Source organism: Pseudonaja textilis, chromosome 4 (assembly GCF_049901715.1).
Source record: "Pseudonaja textilis isolate UNSWEBS1 chromosome 4, rPseTex1.2, whole genome shotgun sequence".
Taxonomy (NCBI): domain Eukaryota; kingdom Metazoa; phylum Chordata; class Lepidosauria; order Squamata; family Elapidae; genus Pseudonaja; species Pseudonaja textilis.
Window position 1 is genome coordinate 87,223,207 of NC_141993.1, and position 20,557 is coordinate 87,243,763.

General features: G+C 43.9%; 1 protein-coding gene across 2 annotated transcripts in view; it reads left to right on the plus strand.

Annotated features, from left to right (window-relative positions):
* The window catches only part of ECE2 (endothelin converting enzyme 2), an 85,873-nt gene that overhangs the window by 42,702 nt on the left and 22,614 nt on the right, over positions 1-20,557 (plus strand). Inside the window, exons 7-9 of one of the 2 annotated variants that reach the window (XM_087933610.1) lie at positions 359-424; positions 6,631-6,819; positions 18,931-19,073. In XM_087933610.1, coding sequence (XP_087789736.1) covers positions 359-424; positions 6,631-6,819; positions 18,931-19,073 — 398 coding nt within the window. The remainder of the gene's footprint in view (positions 1-358; positions 425-6,630; positions 6,820-18,930; positions 19,074-20,557) is intronic. The other variant, XM_087933609.1, reaches the window with a different exon arrangement.

The window sequence follows — 20,557 nt, forward strand, 5'->3', positions numbered from 1 at the left end:
ACAACTTTCAGTTTCAGTTTTAGTTTCACAGCACCAAGCAGCTTTAGTACAGAACAGCTGAGCTGAGCCACGCCCAGGCTCCTTGCTGTCTCTTTACTCACACAGCAAATACTGTTTCAGTTTCCAAACCGCCCTCAGTTCTCTCACACTCTGACAGGACGCTAGCCAGATGAATACCGATGGATGCTGGTAGGCAGAGGCAGATTTTTTTCCCTCACTTATTTTCCTCCCCCAAAACTAAGCCCCACTACATAGTTTAATAGCGAAGCACGGGTATCGAGCCAGTAGAGGAATATAAGGCAGTGGAAGGACAGTTTGACTTCTGGATTGAATTTATTTTTTTTTTAACCTGTGGCAGGTGGATCAGTCTGGCTTATTTTTACCATCACGAGATTATTACTTGAACAAGACAGCCAACAAGAAGGTAAGGAAACCTGGTACCAATAGACCTCGGCTGATGGTCGCAACTGAGTCCAAAATTTCTGTCGCTAAACAAGATAGTTGTTAAGTGAATTCTGTCCCATTTTAGCACCTTCCTGCCTCAGTTGTGCAGTGGATCCCTGCAGCCGTGGAGTTAGTAACACAATTGTAAAATGAATCTGACTTCCTTAGATTTTCTGGTCATAGGTCGGCCAAAATTGACCGCATGGCTCTAGGACAGGGAAACCGTCGTAAACATGAACAAGTGGCCAAATGTCTCAATTTCAATCATGATGAAGAACCACGGTGGCGCAGTGGTTAGAGTGCAGTACTGCAGGCTGCCCTGTTTCTCCAACAATACAGCCTCCCCCAATAGGAAGTCCCAGCATGTTTTATAGGAATGAAATGAAATTAAGCCCCTCCCCCCAAATTAAGGCCTATATTAAAACATACGAAATGTGGGGGGGGGATGGTGGGGAGGCTTGCCGTTAGGAAGTACTCTTGTTGCACACCCGGATATGGTGCTGCCTGCGTTGACCCCGATACGAAGTGACCCACCAACGCCGAGGTCAACATCCAAGCTGTCGCCGCCCACCCGCCCAAAGATGCAAGGGGGGGGGGAAATTAAGTCACCCCCGAAAAGACAACCTAGCCATTTTTTCGGGGCTCAAATAAAAAAATAAGACCCAGCCTTATTATATGAGAAACACGGTACTTCTGCTGACTGCCAGCTGCCTGCAATTTGGCGGTTCCAATCCCACCTGGCTCAAGGTTGACTCAGCCTTCCATCCTTCTGAGGTGGGTAAAATGAGGACCCAGATTGTTAGGGGCAATAGGCTGACTCTGGAAACTGCTTAGAGAGGGCTGGAAAGCACTTATAAATCTAAGCGCTATTGCTATGTGACCATGGAAAGCCGCAACGGTCGTAAGTATGAAAAACAGGCATGACACTTTTCCCAGTGCTGTTGTCACTTTTTAAAAGGTCACTAAATGAATGGTTGTAAGTCAAGGACTACCTGTATAGTATCCCCAGTCAAATTCCAACCCACTTCCCAAAAGCAGCATCCCATCAGCAGATTTAAGTGAGGACTGTGTGTTGAAAAAAACAACAACTAATGCACACCTACTAAATTTTATGCTTCCTATGAATTTATTGCAGTTTTTCATGGACATAATAACTTTGATTACACTCTTTTGAGTCATCCTGGTTCTTCTAGAGCAGTATTTCTCAGACCTGGCCACTTTAAGAGGCATGTTGAAATTCACGCCTCTTGAAAGAGAATTAGAATAGAATAGAATAGAATAGAATAGAATAGAATAGAATAGAATAGAATAGAATAGAATAGAATAGAATAGAATTCTTTAGTGGCCAAGTATTACTGGAAACTGAAGGAATTTGCCTCCCATGCAGAAGCTTTCAATGTACATAAAAAATACGTTCATCAAGAATCATAAAATACAACATTTAGTGATAGTCACTGGATATTATATAAGCAATCAAATCGCACTGGGAAAATAAACAAACCAATATAAATCATAAAGATACAAGCAACACGATTATAGTCACAAGTGGGAGCAGATAGGTAATAGGAAAGATGAGAAGAATAATAGTGATACAGTCTTAGTAAATAGTTTGACAGTGTTGTGGGAATTAGTTGTTTAGCAGAGTGATGGAATTTGGGGAAAAACTGTCCTTGTGCCTAGTTGTTCTGGTGTGCAGTGCTCTGTTGAGTCGTTTTGAGGGAAGGAGTTGAAACGGTTTATGTCCAGGATGTGAGGAGTCTGTAGATATTTTCATAGCCCAATTTTTGACTCGTGCAGTATACGAAATATACGAAGAGGCCAGATATGAGAAACGCTGCTCTAGACAAAGCAATGAATGCACCAAAGTAGAAAAAATAGGTATCTTATGTAGCCATTCTTTTGATTTTGGAAGTTTTAGTCACTTTTGTTCTCCTTCCTTGGCAGGGTTTTTGAACGATTGTCCTGTTAAATACCAGTCAAATATTGGCTGTATCTCTATAACACTTCAGAACTGGATTTGATTACTCACGGTCGATTCAATAAACTACACGTAGCTGCATAACACTATGCTCAGTAAATGACAAATTTACTAAGCAAACCCACAATGCTTGGGTCAAGGCTAAGCCACAGCCAGGAAAAACGTACCGTAGTTCATCACCAATTGCCCAAACCTTGTTAAAATGTCAATATTATTAGTTCTTTCAGCAGGAAACATTTGTCTGTGGAACGATTCATCCTCCCCAGGAGAGTTTTACAGAGCGACACATGGACAAAACATTCCTGGTTCCTGCAGTGAGCAAGATGGGAGCTTTAAATAATGACTTTTTTTTTTTTTTTGCACAAAGATGCCTGCAGTTTTAAAAGCAGAAACGATCCTTGTGCTCCTATCAGGTTGCTTAACTTTGCTTCTGATTTGCTGAATGGACGGCTCTTGCTCTGTGCCTGGTTAACCATGAAATTAAAAACTTTAATGTGTAAAAAGGGACATATTACAAATTAATAGAGTTAGAAGGGACCTTGTAGATCATCTAGTCCAACCCCCCCCTGCCCAAGTATACCATTGGTGGCTAACCTTTTGTGCTCCTGTGCCAAAAATTGCACGTGCACCAGCATGCATGCACTTGTGTGCCAGTACCCAGAATGCAATGCGCCCCCTCCCCATGTCCCCTGTTCTTGCGTGCACAATCCCCCCACCTCCTTGCCTGCACTGCACCTCACAGCTGATTTTTGGCTGGTTTGAGGTCTTTTTTGGCCTCCCAGAGACTTGGAAAAAGCCTCTGCAAGGCTTTTCTGGCCAAACTATAGGCCCATTTCATCACTTCCGGTATTACAGGAAGTGACAAAATGGGCCTATAATTTGTCCTGAAAAGCCTCGCAGAGGCTTTTCCCGAGCCTCTGGGAGGCCGAAAAGGCCTCAACCCAGCCGGGGGAAAACAGCTGCAAGGCATGTGCATGCGCAGTGAGGTAAGTTTGCCTGAGGCTCGTGTGCCACTTATGGCACGTGTGCCACTTATAGCACGTGTGCCATAGGTTCACCATCACGGCCCTACACCATTTCTGACCAATGGCAGCCAATCTCTTCTTCAAAGCTTCCAGTGATGAAGCTCCCACAACTTCTGAAGGCAAAAGCTGTTACATTTCAGGCTTCAGGGGAAATTTGACCAAGGTTAACAGATTAAGTACTCCTTGATTTACGACCAGAATTAAGCCCAACATTTCTGTTGCTAAGTAAGTTTTGCCCTGTTTTCAGCCTTTCTTGCTGCAGTTAGTAAGAGAATCACTGCAGTTTATTAAGTTAATCACAAGGTTACTAAGTGGCTTCCTCATTGACTTGGCTTGTCAGAATCCTACAACTTCCAAATGTTCCATTGGTTGATTGTTCTCCCTTTCAGAAAGTTTCTCCTTATTTCCAGGTTGAATTTCTCCTTGTTCAGTTTCCATCCATTATTCCTTGTCTGTCCTACAGGCACTTTAGAAAATAAATTGACCCCTTCCTCCTCTCTGTGGCAGCCCCTCAAATATTGGAAGACCTCTATTATGTCTCCCCTGGTCCTTCTCTTTCCTAGACTACCCAAGCCCAGTTCCTGCAACCATTCTTCGTATGTTTTAGTCTCCAGTCCCCTAATCATCCTGGTTGCTCTTCTCTGCACTTTTTCTAGAGTCTCAACATTTTTTTTTATAATGTGGGGTAAAAAGTCAATTGCCTTGCTTAGCGACGGAAATTCGGGGCTCAGTTTTGGTTGCAAGGCAAGGACTAGCGGTACCCCATCTTAAAAGCTTCTCTAAAGCCTTCCGATTAGCCTTGCATTAAGATCAGGCAAAATGTCTGCCTTGGATCCCCAGCATTATGGCTCATCTCAGGTCTAGGGATTCTGCAAAGCAACCAGCTTAACCTGACAAAATCACCCCACCTAAAGCCACAACACAAAGGAGACAGAAGGGAACCTTCAGAAGGCTCCAGGCTTCGTGGTATCCAAAACAGAACACCTGGATTCACCCCACAGCTTTTCTTCCATGCGGTATCACCCTTATGAACAGATTAACAGAGTTGGAAGGGACCTTGCAGGTCATCTAGTCCAACCCCCCCTTCTCTTCACTAGACTAGCCACACCCACTTCCTGTAACCGTTCTTCGTATGCCATAATCTCCAGTCCCCTAATCATCCTGGTTGCTCTTCTCTGCACTCTTTCCAGAGCCTCAACATCTTTTTTATAGCGTGGTGACCAAAACTGGATGCAGTGCTCTAGGTGCGGTCTTACTAAGGCTTTATAACAAGGGTCACCAAACTTGAGAACTTTAAGACTTGTGGACTTCCAGAATTATGCAACCAGCATGTGTGGCTGAGGAATTCTGAGAAATGAAGTCCACAAGTCTTAAAATTTGCCAAGCTTGCTTTATAGAGTGGTATTAGTACCTCTCTTGATCTTGATTGAATCCCCCTGTTAATGCAGTTTAGGATTGCATTGGCTTTTTTGGCTGCTGCTGCACACGGCTGGCTCCTATTTAGCTGGTTGTCCACTAAGACTCCAAGATCCCTCTCACAGTTACTGCTATTAAGCCTGCTGTGAAATCATCCTTACAAGCTTTTTTTTTTTTTTTGCTAGAGCTTTTATTTTTATAAGGAAAGTGGATGCAGATTCCGAAAAGCAGATTTCTTCCATTTATAACACACTCTCCCTTCTAATTTGCTTGCCATCCAATTGTTTATTTTAGACACCGGGTCATTGTAACCTGGCAATTTAATTGGACAGCTGTGGTGATGTTCCTTAGCCTATGGAATTGACTTTCTGCTTCCTTCTGCTGATTTTGCCATTTTTGAAGTATTAGCTTGCATTTTGCAATCATTATCTGTGACCTGAGCTCCCTTGCAAATCTATCCCGTCCATCCTTTGGGGGAATTCGACCTTTTCTAACCAGGATGGCTCTGGGAAAAGGGAAAAGAGGCAATGAGTCCCCCTTCCTAAAATCCAAAGCAGGCTTGAAACGAAAGAAGTATCTATAAAATAGTGCCAGGTGAAGAAGGTTTAAGTGAGAAATAAAAGTGGTGAAGCTGAAAGAATTCTAACGGGAAAGGGGAAATGTAAGGGAAAGCAAAGAATTCCCGATGAAATCAATCCAGCCAGCTGAGCAAAACTCCCAACTGAGCTGCTGAGTCAACTCTTGAACTGCAGCAGATATTCACTGCAGAGAGGAGGGGAGGGGGAACATCTGGGCCTCCCGTGTGGATGCTCACAAGCAGAAGGTCCAGATGTTCTCTCTCCATCGTCTGTTCTGCAGCTCACAAGCAGACTATTGTTTTCTTTCCTGTCTTTCTTTTTCTTTCTTTCTTTCTTTCTTTCTTTCTTTCTTTCTTTCTTTCTTTCTTTCTTTTTTTCTTTCTTTCCGCCTTTTTGCCTTCTTTCTTTCTTTTGGTCTTCCTTCTTTCCTTTATTTATTTATTTCTGACTTTCTTTCTTTCTGCCTGCTTGCATGCTTGCCTGCCTTTCTTTCTTTCTTTCTTTCTTTCTTTCTTTCTTTCTTTCTTTCTTTCTTTCTTTCTTTCTTTCTTTCTTTCTGCCTTCCTGTCTTTTTGTCTTCCTTCCTTCCTTTATTTATTTATTTCTGCCTTTCTTTCTTTCTGCCTGCTTGCATGCTTGCCTGCCTGCCTGCCTGCCTGCCTGCCTGCCTTCCTTCCTTTCTGCCTTTCTTTCAGCCTTTCTTTCAGCCTTTCTTTCAGCTTTCCTGTCTTTTTTTCTTCCTTCCTTCCTTCCTTCCTTCCTTCCTTCCTTCCTTCCTTCCTTCCTTCCTTCCTTCCTTCCTTCCTTGTCCTTTAATGTCACAGTCATAACTGAATTCAGTAACTGCTGTAATTATCTTGGAAATTGGACTACAATAAATCCATTTCCCATTTCCACCGCTATTATTTCTTAAACTTGACTAAAAGGGAAGGGAGGAAGAGAAGAAAGAAAGAAAGAAAGAAAGAAAGAAAGAAAGAAAGAAAGAAAGAAAGAAAGAAAGAAAGAAAGAAAGAAAGAAATATCTTGAAATTTTGCATATCCCATTTCAGTGTTCTTTTTATCATTTTTAACTTCTTCCCTTACCCTTTGGCCTTTGTGGACAAACTCCAAAATGAAGCCACTGCTCTCCAGCCCTCCAGAGGATCAGGAGGCGGGGTCATTGTTATGGAATCACTCCTCTGTTTGGCAGGTGTTATCTGCCTACCTGGAGTACATGGTGGAGCTGGCGATGCTGTTAGGAGGAGCCAGAAGGTCAGCGGAAGAACAGATGGGGCAGGTGCTGCTCCTCGAGACCGAGTTGGCCAATATCACTGTCCCCCAAGATGAACGGCGAGATGACGAGAAGATTTACCATAAGATGACCATTGCTGAGTTGCAGGTGAGTCCTGCCAGGAGAAGGGCAGGAGGAGGGGATAGCTGGTGGAATAGGGTTGAATCAGCCTTTAATTTAGGCTGAAACACAACTGAACGGAAAGGAAGCATATCTCAGAGATAGACCTGGAAATAAATAAATAAGAGTGTGTATGTGTATATGTATATATGTATGTATGTTTAGTGGATCTTAACTTGTTCGGGTTTTCCCGCGTAAGATTAAGTATCTAGGCAATGTTTCGATGAAGTCTCATTCATCATCTTCAGGCTTGTGTCCTTCGGCTTTGTGCTTCTCGGAGTGAAACCGAAGACACAAGCCTGAAGATGATGAATGAGACTTCATCGAAACGTCGCCTAGATACTTCCAATTTTACGCGGGAGAAAACCCGAATAACCAAAGATCCACATACAAATACCTGCGAAAACCTCAGAAAACATATGTGTGTGTGTGTGTGTGTGTTTTCTTTCTATATATATTATTTTTTTTATTTTTAATACAATAATTCCTACTTCAATTGAACAGTACATTGTCTGGATACAAACAACTTTGTTACAAACAATAATCAAAATTACAACATCCTTCATTGCATATTAACTTGACAGTATTTAACATAGTAATGTCCATCTATTAATTATACTAATTGATTATACAATATTGACGTATTAGTCATCATATTAACTTATCTCTTTTAGCATGTCATCTTTATTTTGTTTCTCCGTTTCTAACTTCCATTTTTATTATTTAACCGTTGATAGAATAAGTCCCATACCACATAATAGTTGGTTTGATCTTTCTCCTTAATGGGGAAAAAAAAGTGGATTGCTTAAGAGCTGTCCTGCTAAGATGGGAGAAATTGTGGTTTTAAGTCACGGAGCTTCACTATTATTTTTTTCTGAGGTCAGGGGACCAAGTTGGTGCTATGATACATTATCACTGGAGACTGAAGGTTTCATTCGGGTGTGATCCAAAAATCCCAGCAACCAGTTTGCTGCCCGGTTGCTGGGTGGACATGGCCCTGGTGGGCGTGGCCTACCGGAACTTCTAAAAGGGATGTTTTTTGCTCTCCCAACGGTCCAGAGGCCTCCCCCGGGCCTCTGAGACGGCAAAAATGGCCTCCCGCAGGCTCTGGAGGCCCTCTGGAAGCTGGAAATAGGCCCGTTTTGCAACTTCTAGTTTTTCTGGGACGGCCATTTTTTCACTCTCCCAAAGATCCAGAGGCCTCTTCTGGGCTTCTGGGAGGGCGAAAATGGCCTCCCTCAGGCTCTGGAGGCCCTCCAGAAGCCAGAAACAGGCCCGTTTCTGGACTTCTGGAAGGCCCATTTTCCCCCCTCCCAGAGCCCCTTCATGGACCCTGCACTTACCTGCATCGCGTGGAGATTCCAGGGAGGGTACGGGTGGACAAGGCCAACCAGTCAGTTGAAATACCGGTTTGGCGAACCAGATGAAAACTTAACACCCAGTTCACCTGAACCGGTCCAAACTGGCAGAATCCCACTGCTGGTTTCACTCCTATATTTTTGGAGGTGGTGGAAGAGTTGGTGCTAATGGGAGGAACATGAAGTATTAGTACCACTTTAGCATGTCTTAATAAGGCCACACTTGGAATATTGTATCCAGGTTTGGCTGCCATGATATAAAATAGATTCTAGAAAGAGCGCAGAAAAGACCAACAAAGGGGATTAGGGGGTCAGAGCTAAAACATATGAAGAACGGTAATAGAAATTGGATATGTCTAGTAGTTTAATTTTAAAAAAGGGCTAGGAGTGACATGATAGCAGTGCCTGCAGTGCCAATCAGCTGAGAAAGAAGAGAAAAGCACAGAGATGGTGTTGTGGTTCGCTGGCAGCCGTTGCAGACGGCTGAGGTCTCGGAGAGCAAGGACTTGGATGAGGGGCCTGCGTGTGATGCAGGGATGGGGCCAGGAGTATCAGAGAGTGGAGTGCTGCCTTCAGAGATTGTGGAGGCTGGCAGCAGTGATGAAGAGCACCCCGAGGAGCCTGTGCTCAGTTCATGTGTGCGCAGGGCTGCTTGAAGGAAAGAGCAGCTGTAGCAGCACGGGCAACTCGGGAGCAAGGCTGCAAAGTGGTGGCCCCTCCCTTAAGGGATAAAAGCCAGCCCTCAGAGGTGGGATTCTTTGCAGGAAGCAAAGAAGTTCTTGCACTTCAAGTCTTATGGAAGTTCGGACTATCCTGGTTTGTGTTTGGAAACTTTTAGTTTTGGGTTATCTCCTTGCGATTTAATCTAATGTTCTTGGCAGCCTTGCACAACCTTGGCAAGGCTTGTTCTTATCTGGAATAATTAGTTTTTAATAGCATTTTACTGTGAATGAATGGAATTCACAGAGATGCCTTTAAAAGGTTTTGCTTTTATCTCTGTTTGGTGTGTGTTTGATTTGAACGAGGCTAGGGTCAGATGGCCGCAAAAGGGGGAATCACCGTGACCCCAGGACACGCCAACCGTTCATAAATATGAGCCGTTGTTTGGCAAGCGTCCAAATTTTGAACACGTGACGGATGCTGCAACAGTCGCCAGTGTAAAAAAGGGTCATGAGTCACTTTTTTCAGTGCTGTTGTAACTTTGAAGGATCACTAAAACGAATGGTTGTAAGCCAGGCAATACCGCTATGTGAGAAATACATTGAAATCGCACACCTTTGGAATTGGATTCAACTGGGCTTCAACTGGATCCCAGATGAGGAAAAAAAAAACCTGAATTGTTGGTCCTGGGGAGAAAGAACCCCAAAGTGTAATCTTATGGAAACGATCGATTCATCCTCTCCCAGGAGAGTTTTACAGAGCGACACATGAACAAAACACTCCTGGTTCCTGCAGTGAGCAAAATGGAAGCTTTAAATAATGACCTTTTTTCCCCCCCACAATGATGCCTGCAGTTTTAAAAAGCAGAAACGATCCTTGTGCTCCTATAAGGTTGCTTAAATTTGCTTCCGATTTGCTGAATGGACGGCTCTTGCTCTGTGCCTGGTTAACCATGAAATTAAAAACTTTAATGTGTAAAAAGTGACATATTACAGATTAATAGAGTTGGAAGGGACCTTGCAGGTCATCTAGTCCAACCCCCCGCCCAAGCAGGAGACACTACACCATTTCTAACCGAGGGCAGTCCATTCTCTTCTTGAAAGCTTCCAGTGATGAAGCTCCCACAACTTCCGAAGGCAACTTCTGTTCCATGGGTTGATTGTTCTCAGTGTCCAATGACAGAAAGACCAAAACATGGTCTTTCATTGGCATTCCCTCCACATCAGGGGTAGGCTTCAGTTGCTGGGTGGGCGTGGCCATGGTGGGTGTGGCCTAGTCGGCCTCCTACACCATGGCGGGCGGTGCTTTTGCCCTCCCCAGGCTCCGGAGGTTTTCCTCGAGCCTCCAGGAGGTTGAAAACAGCCTCCCCGGGCTCAGGAGGCTGGGAGCCAAAACAGGCCCATTTCCAGCCTTCCCAAACTTTCAGGAGGCCCGTTTTTCACGCTCCGTGATGCCCTACAGTACTTACCTGCATCCAAAATGGGCCTGGGGGGGGGAAGGGGAGGGAATGGTGAGGCCAGCTAGGAGTGGGATTTGGAGGTTCTACGAACCACACAGAATCTTAGCTGGGGCTCTCCTGAACCCCTGCGAACTCCAGCAGCCCACCCCTGACCCACACCTTATTCCTCTGCCCTGGATTTTCAGTTAACACCCTGTGCCCTCCACCCACCCACTTTTTGTCTTTCTGCAACCTCACAAACCGGGACTTTTCGTTATATAATCGCAGGCACCGTCTTTTGATTAGGATTCGGTTCATGTCGCCACGCTCTCTGAATGAAGAGTCCAGCAGCTTTGCTGATCTGAATCCCAATCAGCCGCTCAGCACCTTAAAAGCGCAATTTTGCTCTCCGAGGAAAGGAGTGGGTTTCGTTCCTTCCTGGAGTGTTGCGCCCACGTCCTTGCTGAGGTCGCACTTTTCGCAGTGGTGCAGACAAAGGGGCAAAGCAACCGCAAAGACAAACGTCACACGCTTCTGAGATTCTCTGCAAGCGGCGCTCTGTTTTGGGGTGAGGTTTGGGGGTGTCTCTTTTTCTGAAGGAGATTTGGGGCTGGATAGACTTTGTTGTGGTCTGCCGGCAGCCTGCGGAGACTGCAGCAGAGTCAGACAGCGGGGAGGAACGTGGGCCAGTCCGGGAGTCTGGGGAGGACTCGGAGGAGGGTCCTGTATCTGGTACAGAGATGGAACCAGGACCATCTGAGACTTATGTGCTTCAGAGTCTAGCAGCAGTGAGGCAGAGAAACAAGGGGAGCCTGTTCCCAATGCGCACATGCGCAGAGCTGCCAGAAGGCAAGATCAGTTAAGACAAAAGGGGCAACTCGGGAGTAAGGCTTGGAGGTGATTGGCCCTCCCATAAGTCATAAAGGAGGAGCAAAGGGACAGGAACCTTTGCAGGAAGCAACTTTGTTCGTACTGGTCAGTTTGAAACCTGAAGCTCTGTGTTGAATTTGTGGCCTTGTATAACTAATTGGAAATTTAGTCATTGGCAGCATTTCCAGGAAGATAAAGGTGTGTGCTTATCAAACTTATTCCGAAGGACTTTGGCAGACTTCCATGGGAGTATTTACAAACTGTTTGAGACTCATTACAGGCTGTGAATGATTACAATTCACAGCCGTTGGAATAAAGAAAAAAGGGTTTTAGGACTAATGTGCGTTTGTTAGTGTCTCAATTAGGCTTGGTCAGAACAGCCTTTTGCTGGAGATGACTTAATGCAGTGTTTCTCAAACTTGGCCATTTTAACACCTGTGGACTTCAACTCCCAGCATTCCCCACCCAAGCAAGGCACACAAGACACCACAGCTCAACCCTGAAATATTCTCTTCTGCTGATAAGGCTTGGCTGGGGAATTCTGCGAGTTGAAGTCCACAAGCCTTAAAGTTGCCAAGAACTTCATGGATCTTAAGCTAAGCACCTCTGAGGTCCCTTACTACTTACAGGTAGTTCTCAACTTATGACCACAATTCAGCCCAAAATTTCTATTGCTAAATGAGACATTAAGAAAGTTTTATTCCGTTTTCTTTCTACCCACAGTCATTAAGTGAATCAGTGCATTTGCTAAATTAGTAACATGGTTGGTAAGAGAATCTTGCCAGAAGTTTGCAAAAAGCGATCATACGATGCTAGGATACTTCAACCATTATAAATATGAAGTAGTTGCCAGGCATCCAAATTTTGATCATGTGACTATGGGGATGCTACAGCGGTTGTATGTGTGGAAACAAAAATTATAAGCCACTTTTTTCAGTGCTATAACTTTGAATGGTGACTAAATGGATGGTTGCAAGTTAAGGACTAACTGTACTGACATTTTTATTTATATGGTTCCCCATCACAGATTAATGACTACGGGCAGCCAATTTACATATTCAATGAACCTTGTTGGCTCAGTTTAAAACAACCTGAATACGTGGGGCCTTTGGTGCTTTCGGAGCTTGGTGGCAATTCTCCACCAAGCACTGATGATGTTTCCTAGTTGGGTCATGAAACGTCTGCAAGAAAGCCACCCAGTTCAGAGAGAACTGAAGACCTCGCAGTTCAATCCGGAGCCTCAAATATTCTGTTCTGTTGATAAACACAGTGTCTTACGGCAGGGCTTCTTCCTTGAAATGTTTAGCAGATGGCATAACTGCTAAATACTTCTGTTCTTACCAGTTAATTTTATTGATTAAATTGTGTACCGCCCACAGCCCTGTCTGAGAGAAATGGCTGATTAAGAAGTGTGATAGACTAGATAGATAGATAGATAGATAGATAGATAGATAGATAGATAGATAGAAAGAAAGAAAGAAAGAAAGAAAGAAAGAAAGAAAGAAAGAAAGAATTAGTAGGGAGATAACTAGATAGGATTAGTAGGTAGATAGGTATGTGGACAGTTGAGAGGGAGGGAGGGAGGGAGGGTAGGTGGGTGAGAGAGACAGACAGACAGATAGAAACACAATGGATAGATGGATGGATGGATGGATAAATAGAAAGAATTTGTAGGGAGATAGATAGGATTAGTAGGTAGGTAGATACGTAGACAGATGAGAGAGGGGGGAGGAGATAAAAATAAATGATAGATAGATAGATAGATAGATAGATAGATAGATAGATAGATAGATAGATAGATAGATATAGAAAGAATTAGTAGGGAGATACATACCGTGTTTCTCCAACAATACGCCCCCCCCATAGGAAGACCCAGCATGTTTTCTAGGCATAAAATGAAATTAAGCCCCTCCCCCCAAATTTAGGCCTAGTTTAAAACATGCAAAATTGGGGGGAAGGCGGGGGAGAACTTGCCATTAGGAGTGCCCCATGGGCACCTATGCCTTACCATCAGCCGCTCCTAACACCATGGTGGAGCACGGAGGGCTCCCTTACCCGGGTCAGCAGGCAGGCGGCGTCAGCATGGATGTCCGGCAGCGTTTCAGCTGCTTCTCAGGCCTCTGTAGCTTCCATGGTTCCCACCGGTGCTGGCGCCTCTCTCACCAGCGCCGTCTCCAACAACAGCGTCTGAGTTGCTCCCGCTTTTCCCCCATCCCCGTAACAACAGGAAAAAAAACACATTTTGAGGTACCTGGGAGCACCGCGTGCTTCATTTTGGTTTAATCCCGAGTGGCTGGGTGGGCGTGAGAAGAGCCGAGCGAGCGTCTCTGCTGCTGCTACCCTTGGTGCTCCAGCCTCGGGCTCTGCAAGTTTTCAAAAGTCCAAGTCCGCCTTCCCGTTCCTGCATTCCAAGCACCCTGGCGAGCTATAGCTGTCCCTCTCTCGCCAGCGCCGTCTCCAATAACAGTGGCAGCAGCGGCGGGAACCGTGGAAGTTACGGAGGTGGCTCCCCCACCCGAGAAGCGGCTGAAATGATTCCATGGTTCCCACCGCTGCTGCCGCTGTTATTGAAGATGGCGCTGGCGAGAGAGGGACAGCTATAGCTCGGCCTGGGCGCTTCGAATGCAGGAATGGGTTGCGGGAATTGGACTTTTGCAAACTTGCAGAGCCCGAGGCTGGAGCACCAAGGGTAGCAGCAGCAGAGACGCTCGCTCGGCTCTTCTCACGCCCACCCAGCCGCTCAGGATCGCAGCGTGCAGCGCTCCCAGGTACCTCAAAATCTTGTTTTTCCCCTGTTGTTACGGGGATGGGGGGAAAGCAGGAGTGACTCAAACGCTGTTGTTGGAGAAGGCGCTGGTGCGCACACGGGAGGGGGGAGAAATTAATTCACACCCAAAAAGACGTCCTAGCCGTTTTTTCGGGGCTCAAAAAAAAATAAGGCCCGGCCTTATTTTGTGAGAAACACAGTAGGATTACCAGGTAGTTAGGTACGTAGACAGATGGGAGGGAGGGAGGGAGAGAGAGAGAGAGAAAGGGAAAGGAAAGGAAAGGAAGGAAGGAAGGAAGGAAGGAAGGAAGAAAGAAAGAAAGAAAGAAAGAAAGAAAGAAAGAAAGAAAGAAAGAAAGAAAGAAAGAAAGAAAGAAAGAGGAGCGAACCAAGCAGAACCTTCCCAAACGGTTGTCATATCTGGACCCAAGACTGTAAAGTAAAACTGCCTTTCCCGAGAACACAAACTAACCTTTCAGCTGCTACTTGAAAAAACGAGATCATAAAGCCTTTTGCATCGGTTTAATACATTTTTAATCCATCTGATTTTATGTTTTGAGCTAAATCAGATCGCCCAACAGTAGATTAGGCCTCCGTTATCCTCTATCCATACACACACACACACACACACACCGTGCTTCTTTCAAAACTAGTTCATCCACACCCTTGCTGGGTTATATACTGCATGCATAACTAGGTCACTGGAAGACAGGTTGCATCCACGCAACCTTCTACTCTTGCTGGGTTAAGTTTTCCAGAGCGTGACATGGGGAGATCTGACTGCCTTGCTTAGTTGAAAAGTCGACATTTATTTTGTTGGGCCCAGAAAATTAGGTTAATTCGGTAACCAAGGCGCAGTGCCCACCCACCTATCCAGTTCTTTGTTTAGGGTTTTATTTTGCATCGCTCGGGCTGCCCCGTTGCCAGTAGACAGTTTCCCATAATTTCTCTTATCCCGATTGGTCTGGTTTTCATCACGCCTGTTTGCTTTCAGCGCCTGCCAGTTACAAGGAGGGAGCTGCTTTCTTCCTCACTCATGGGTTGCCAAGCAACCTGCCACCATGGTAACCGGGAGACAAGTAAAACCCTATGTATTAAGCAGCAGCGATGCTTCAGCCTGAGATGTGCAGTTTGGCTACTATGGGTGGGGCCTGATTGACTCTTTGGGGGGTGGGGGAGAAGGAAGGGGAAAGGAGGGAGGAGTCTTTTGCATGAAGATAGGGGGAAAAAAAGAGAAAATTAAAATTAAAGGAGAAAATGAAAGGAGCTCTATGCCAGAGCTTATCTTTGGAGCTGGGGCAATAGTCGAGCCGAGAGCATTGAACAAACTGACAGTCTGCAGAATTCATTTGCCACCACTCTGAAAGCAGTATCTTTCCTTTTCTTAATAATGAATCACAACACTGTCTAAGAGCAAGTGAAGCCTTTTCTGTTCTGTTCTCCAGAAGACTTAATTAGGAAAATGCCCATTAAATATAAAGCCAATGGCAGGGGAAGAAAAGAACGTCGTAAAATGTTGGAGCCAGAAAAATCTGCATTTAGTCATAGGTGGAAATTACAGGCTACGCTGTAAACCCAAGAGCAACAGGGTGCTGTCGGGTTTAATTAATTGGGAAATTGCTCTTCTACCAAACCCCGTCATCTTCAACGAAAAGATGCTGTCTGGGGATAACAGGAGTTGGAGTCCCATCTATTTTCTGAAGGTGCCATGTTGGGGAAGGATGGCCCATTTGTCACTGTATCTGGTTCCAATTGCAGTTAGCGTGGCGATGACACATAATTAACTCATCCCACATTTTTTAAAAAATACCAAAAAGCATCAGTTCTTCAGATGATTTACCAATTTAATATCTACAGACCCCTCACATCCTGGACATAAACTGTTTCAATTCCTACCCTCAAAACGACGCTATAGGGCACTGCACACCAGAACAACTAGACACAAGGACAGTTTTTCCCCGAATGCCATCACTCTGCTAAACAACTAACTCCCACAACACTGTCAAATTTTGTATCACTGTATCACTATTCATCTTTTCATCCTGCCTATTACCTATCTCTTCCCACTTAGGAAGAATAACCGTGTTGCGTGTATCTTTATAATTTATGTTGTTTTATTTGTTTCCCTAGTATGTTTTGATTGCGTATTAGTAACCTATGTATGATTTGACTATTTATAGTAACCTATGACTATTACTAAGCGTTGTATCTTATGATTCTTGATGAATGTATTTAATTTTTTGTTATGTACACTGAGAGCATTTGCACCAAAGATAAATTCCTTGTGTGTCCAGTCACACTTGGCCAATAAAGAATTCTATTCTATTCTATTCTATTCTATTCTATTCTATTCTATTCTATTCTATTCTATTCTATTCTATTCCATTCCATTCCATTCCATTCCTATTTATTTATTTATTTATTTATTTAGTCAAGCGATTATAACATGTATAAGTATAATCATAGTTATGAATACATGAAATGAATACATATAAGAAAAATAACAATAAGAGAAACAATAGGACAGTGACAGTAGATCCCCCCCACCAGACCTCTTGGGAAAGGGCTGAGGTCAATAGTAGACAGTCTAAGGTTAAAGTTTTGGGGGTTTGGGGAAAAAAAAAACCACAGAGTCAGGTAGAGTATTCCAGAAATTGACCACTCTGTTGCTGAAGTCGTATTTCCTGCAATCAAGTTTGGTGCGGTTAACCTTGAGTTTGTATCTATTGTGTGCTCTTGTGTTGTTATGGTTGAAGCTGAAGTATTCATTGACAGGTAGGACATTTGCAATGTATGATACTATACTTAGATCAGACCGAAGGCGGGGTAGTTCTAGGTTTTCTAGGTCTAGAATTTCACATCTGATGGCATAAGGTATTCTGCAACGAGTAGAGGACTGTCCTATTCTATTCTATTCTATTCTATTCTATTCTATTCTATTCTATTCTACTCTACTCTACTCTACTCTATTCTATTCTAAGCTTGAGCTGTTTCTGAATAAACCCTTGTGCCTTTGTTGTTATTCAATGTCCAACTCCCTGAGACCCCATGGACCACAGCATGCCAGCGCCCCCCTCGGTCCTTCACTGTCTCCAGGAGTTTGCCCAAATTCATCTACATTGTGTGGATGACACCATCTAACCATCTCATCCTCTGCCGTCCCCTTTCTCCTTCTGCCTTCCATCTTCCCCAACATCCAGGTCTTTTCCAAGGAGTCCTCTCCTCTCATTGGGCGTCCAAAATGTTTGAGCTTCAGTTTCAGGATCTGTCCTTCCAAAGAGCAGTCAGGATTGATTTCCTTTAGGATCGACTGATTGGATCACCTCGGAGTCCAAGGGACGCCCAAGAGTCTTTTCCAGTGCCACCATTTGAAAACCCCAGTTAATCAGTGTTCCCTATGATCCAACTCTCCCAGCCATAAAACATTACGAGGAAAAAACCATAGTTTTTTTTTCTGTACGGAGCTTTGTTAGCAAGGTGTGTCTTTGGTTGGGAGAAATTCTAAATTGCAGATGGTTGCTAGCATTCTGCATATCAGTCTTCTCTTTTCATCATACTTGCAAAGGAAAGAGAGAGAGGGAGAGGGAGAGGGGAGAATTAGTGAATGGATGGATGAATGAATGTATGTAAACTGCCCAAGGAGCTGTTGATCCAGTTCTACAGAGGAATTATTGAGTCTATATACTTATATAATTATTGAGTGCACCTCTATAACTGTCTGGTTGGGTTCTGCAACCCAACAAGACAGACACAAGCTTCAGAGGATAATTAGGACTGCAGAAAAAACAATTACTGCTAACCTGCCTTCCATTGAGGACCTGCACACTGAATGAGTCAAAAAGAGGGCTGTGAAAATATCTACAGACCCCTCACATCCTGGACATAAACTGGTTCAACTCCTACCCTCAAAACGACACTATAGAGCACCACACACCAGAACAACTGGACACAAGCACAGTTTTCCCCAAACGCCATCACTCTGCTAAACAAATAATTCCTTCAACACTGTCCAACTATTTATTATTAGTATTATTATTATTAGTATTATTATTATAATAATAAATTTTCATTCATAAAGATTTTTGAATAACAGTGCACTGTCAGAGCATTATTTACAAATAAAACACAACCAACATACGTTGGTAATAAATCTCAACATACATACTAATAGCAATAGTAATGGTATAGTAACACTACTAATAGTATAACCAAAAAGAGTTGATCTAGATTTTTTTTCTTAGGTTAGTTACATTTTTATGAATTACTACATTTATATTTATCTACATCTTTACTTTCAATACATATAATATTAACCTTCATAATCTTACTTTCTGTAATTTCTACTTCTTTTCTCTACCCAATCGTAAAATTTATTCCGTGTCTGAAAGTCAAACTTTACTAAGTCTGCTTTACTATTACTATTAATCTTCCCATCCTTCCTTTCACCCATCTCCTCCCACTTATGACTGTATGACAGTAATTTTGTTGCTTGTATCCTTAAGGTTTTTATTGACTGTTTCCTCGTATGATTTGATTGCTTATTGTACCCTATGACTATATTCTATTTACTATATATTCTATGACTATTATTAAGTGTTGTACCTTATGATTCTTGATGAATGTATCTTTTCTTTTATGTACACTGAGAGCATCTGCACCAAGACAAATTCCTTGTGTGTCCAATCACACTTGGCCAATAAAAAATTCTAATTCTAATGAATGTATGTATGTCCCAAGGGTGCTTTTCAGGAGACAACTGGGCGTCCTTGTTTTTCCTTTGGAAGACGATTCGCTTCTCATCCAAGAAGCTTCTTCAGCTCTGACAGGATAATGGGGAATAGAAGGATTCTGTTCTGTCAGAGCTGAAGGATCTTCTTGGATGAGAACAAGAAAGTCCAGCCGCCTCCTGAAAAATGCTCATGATCTGGATGATGGAGAATCTCTACTGAATGAATGAATGAATGAATGAATTTATTAAGCTGTGGATCTCTTCATGTCTTCTCCAGGTTCTTGCCCCTGCTGTTGAGTGGCTGGACTTCATCTCATACTTTCTCGCACCACTAGAACTAACGGATGCTGAGCCAGTGGTGGTCTATGGGAAGGAGTATTTGGAGCAGGTGTCACAGCTCATCAATAACACTGACAAAAGGTATCCAAGAGAGACTTTCCATCCATCCAGTTACAACCAAGACAACGTACATTCCACACTTCTTGTAATTCTGGATGGAGTCCATCTTTGGACATTGAAAAGGAAGTGTTCTTCGACGCATGGCACAAAGAATGGAGAGATTGGGTTCGCTAGTCCAGTGTTTCTTAGCTTTGGCAACTTTAAGATGTTAGAAGAAATATCCTTCTGGGTTCAGTTCCAAGTGGGGAAAAAGACATTGGAAACATGGAGGCTGTTTAGAAAGATGGCTTAATGGTGGACAGGACCACATCCCTTGGAGCTCCTGGGTGAAAAAAGGGAAGGAGATGTTGAGAGTCCCTGGGTTTTATACCCTCTGTTGGGCTTTGAATTTGAGCTTGTATTCTGATTGGTTGTCAGACCCCCATGGGGCCATGCAGGGGCAACTCTGTAGGCCTGTCCTGAATCCTAAGTTTGGTTGAGCTTTGCTGTATGACGATGTAATGAAAAGGCTTTGGGATTCCTACTATGGGTCTGCCTGAAGGAGGTAGACCTTTGTTATGTAAAATAGACTGGCCCAGGCCCTAATGGCCCATTAGCAAAGGTGGGGTGGGGGTTGAGTTTCTGCCTCTCTGAGTTTCTACTTCTCTTTTAGGGGAAATATTCTGCCTTTTTAGTATATCCTAAAAATATTTCATTTTCCTAGGAAAACGGGTTTTAACTTCCAACAATGATGGATGAACTTCAACTCATGGCTGGTTGGGGAATTCTGGGAGTCAACGTCCACCCATCTTAAAGTTGCCAAGGTTGAAAAACAGTGGGCTAGATGTTGCTAAATGGCAGCTCAACCTTGGCAATTTCAAGATGGGTGGACTTCAGCACGTGGCTGAGTGGCGATTTCTGGGAGTTGAAGTCTACCCGTCTTAAAGTAGCCAGCGTTGACAAACGCTAGCCTGGATAGCAACTCTCCATTGAGCCAGTTAGCATCACCATTGATGGGAGACGCTGAGCATTTTTTTTTTAAATAAAGTATTTTTATTTTTAAAAACAAACATTACACGTACAAAACATAAAAACATAAAACCATCTTCCCTTTTATATACACATGGACGCCGAGCATCTTGAGAGCCACCGCATTCCTATAATACTGAGAGCTTTTCCATTTAAGAAATGCATGGACCGCTCCTTCACCAAAGACCAACACCAGTCAACTCCACTGTTCTGCAGAGGAGTAACAAGGAGAGAGCTGGGCAGTTTTGATCAGCTCTTTCTGAGCTTAGATGCTTTTGGTAGGGCATCCTGAGACAGAGTTCTGACTGGCTGGGCTAGGCCTGATCTGTCATGCCCCTGTTGGAGTCTGACTCCCAGGGAGAGATGGAAGAGCTGACAGGGAGTGGGAGTGTGGCTCCAGTGATCGTGGAAGAAACTGGGGAAGGGCAGAGGCTGGATGGGCATTCAGAGGAAGACCCAGGCCCATCCCCTTTTCATCCTAGGGCATGCAGGGAGGA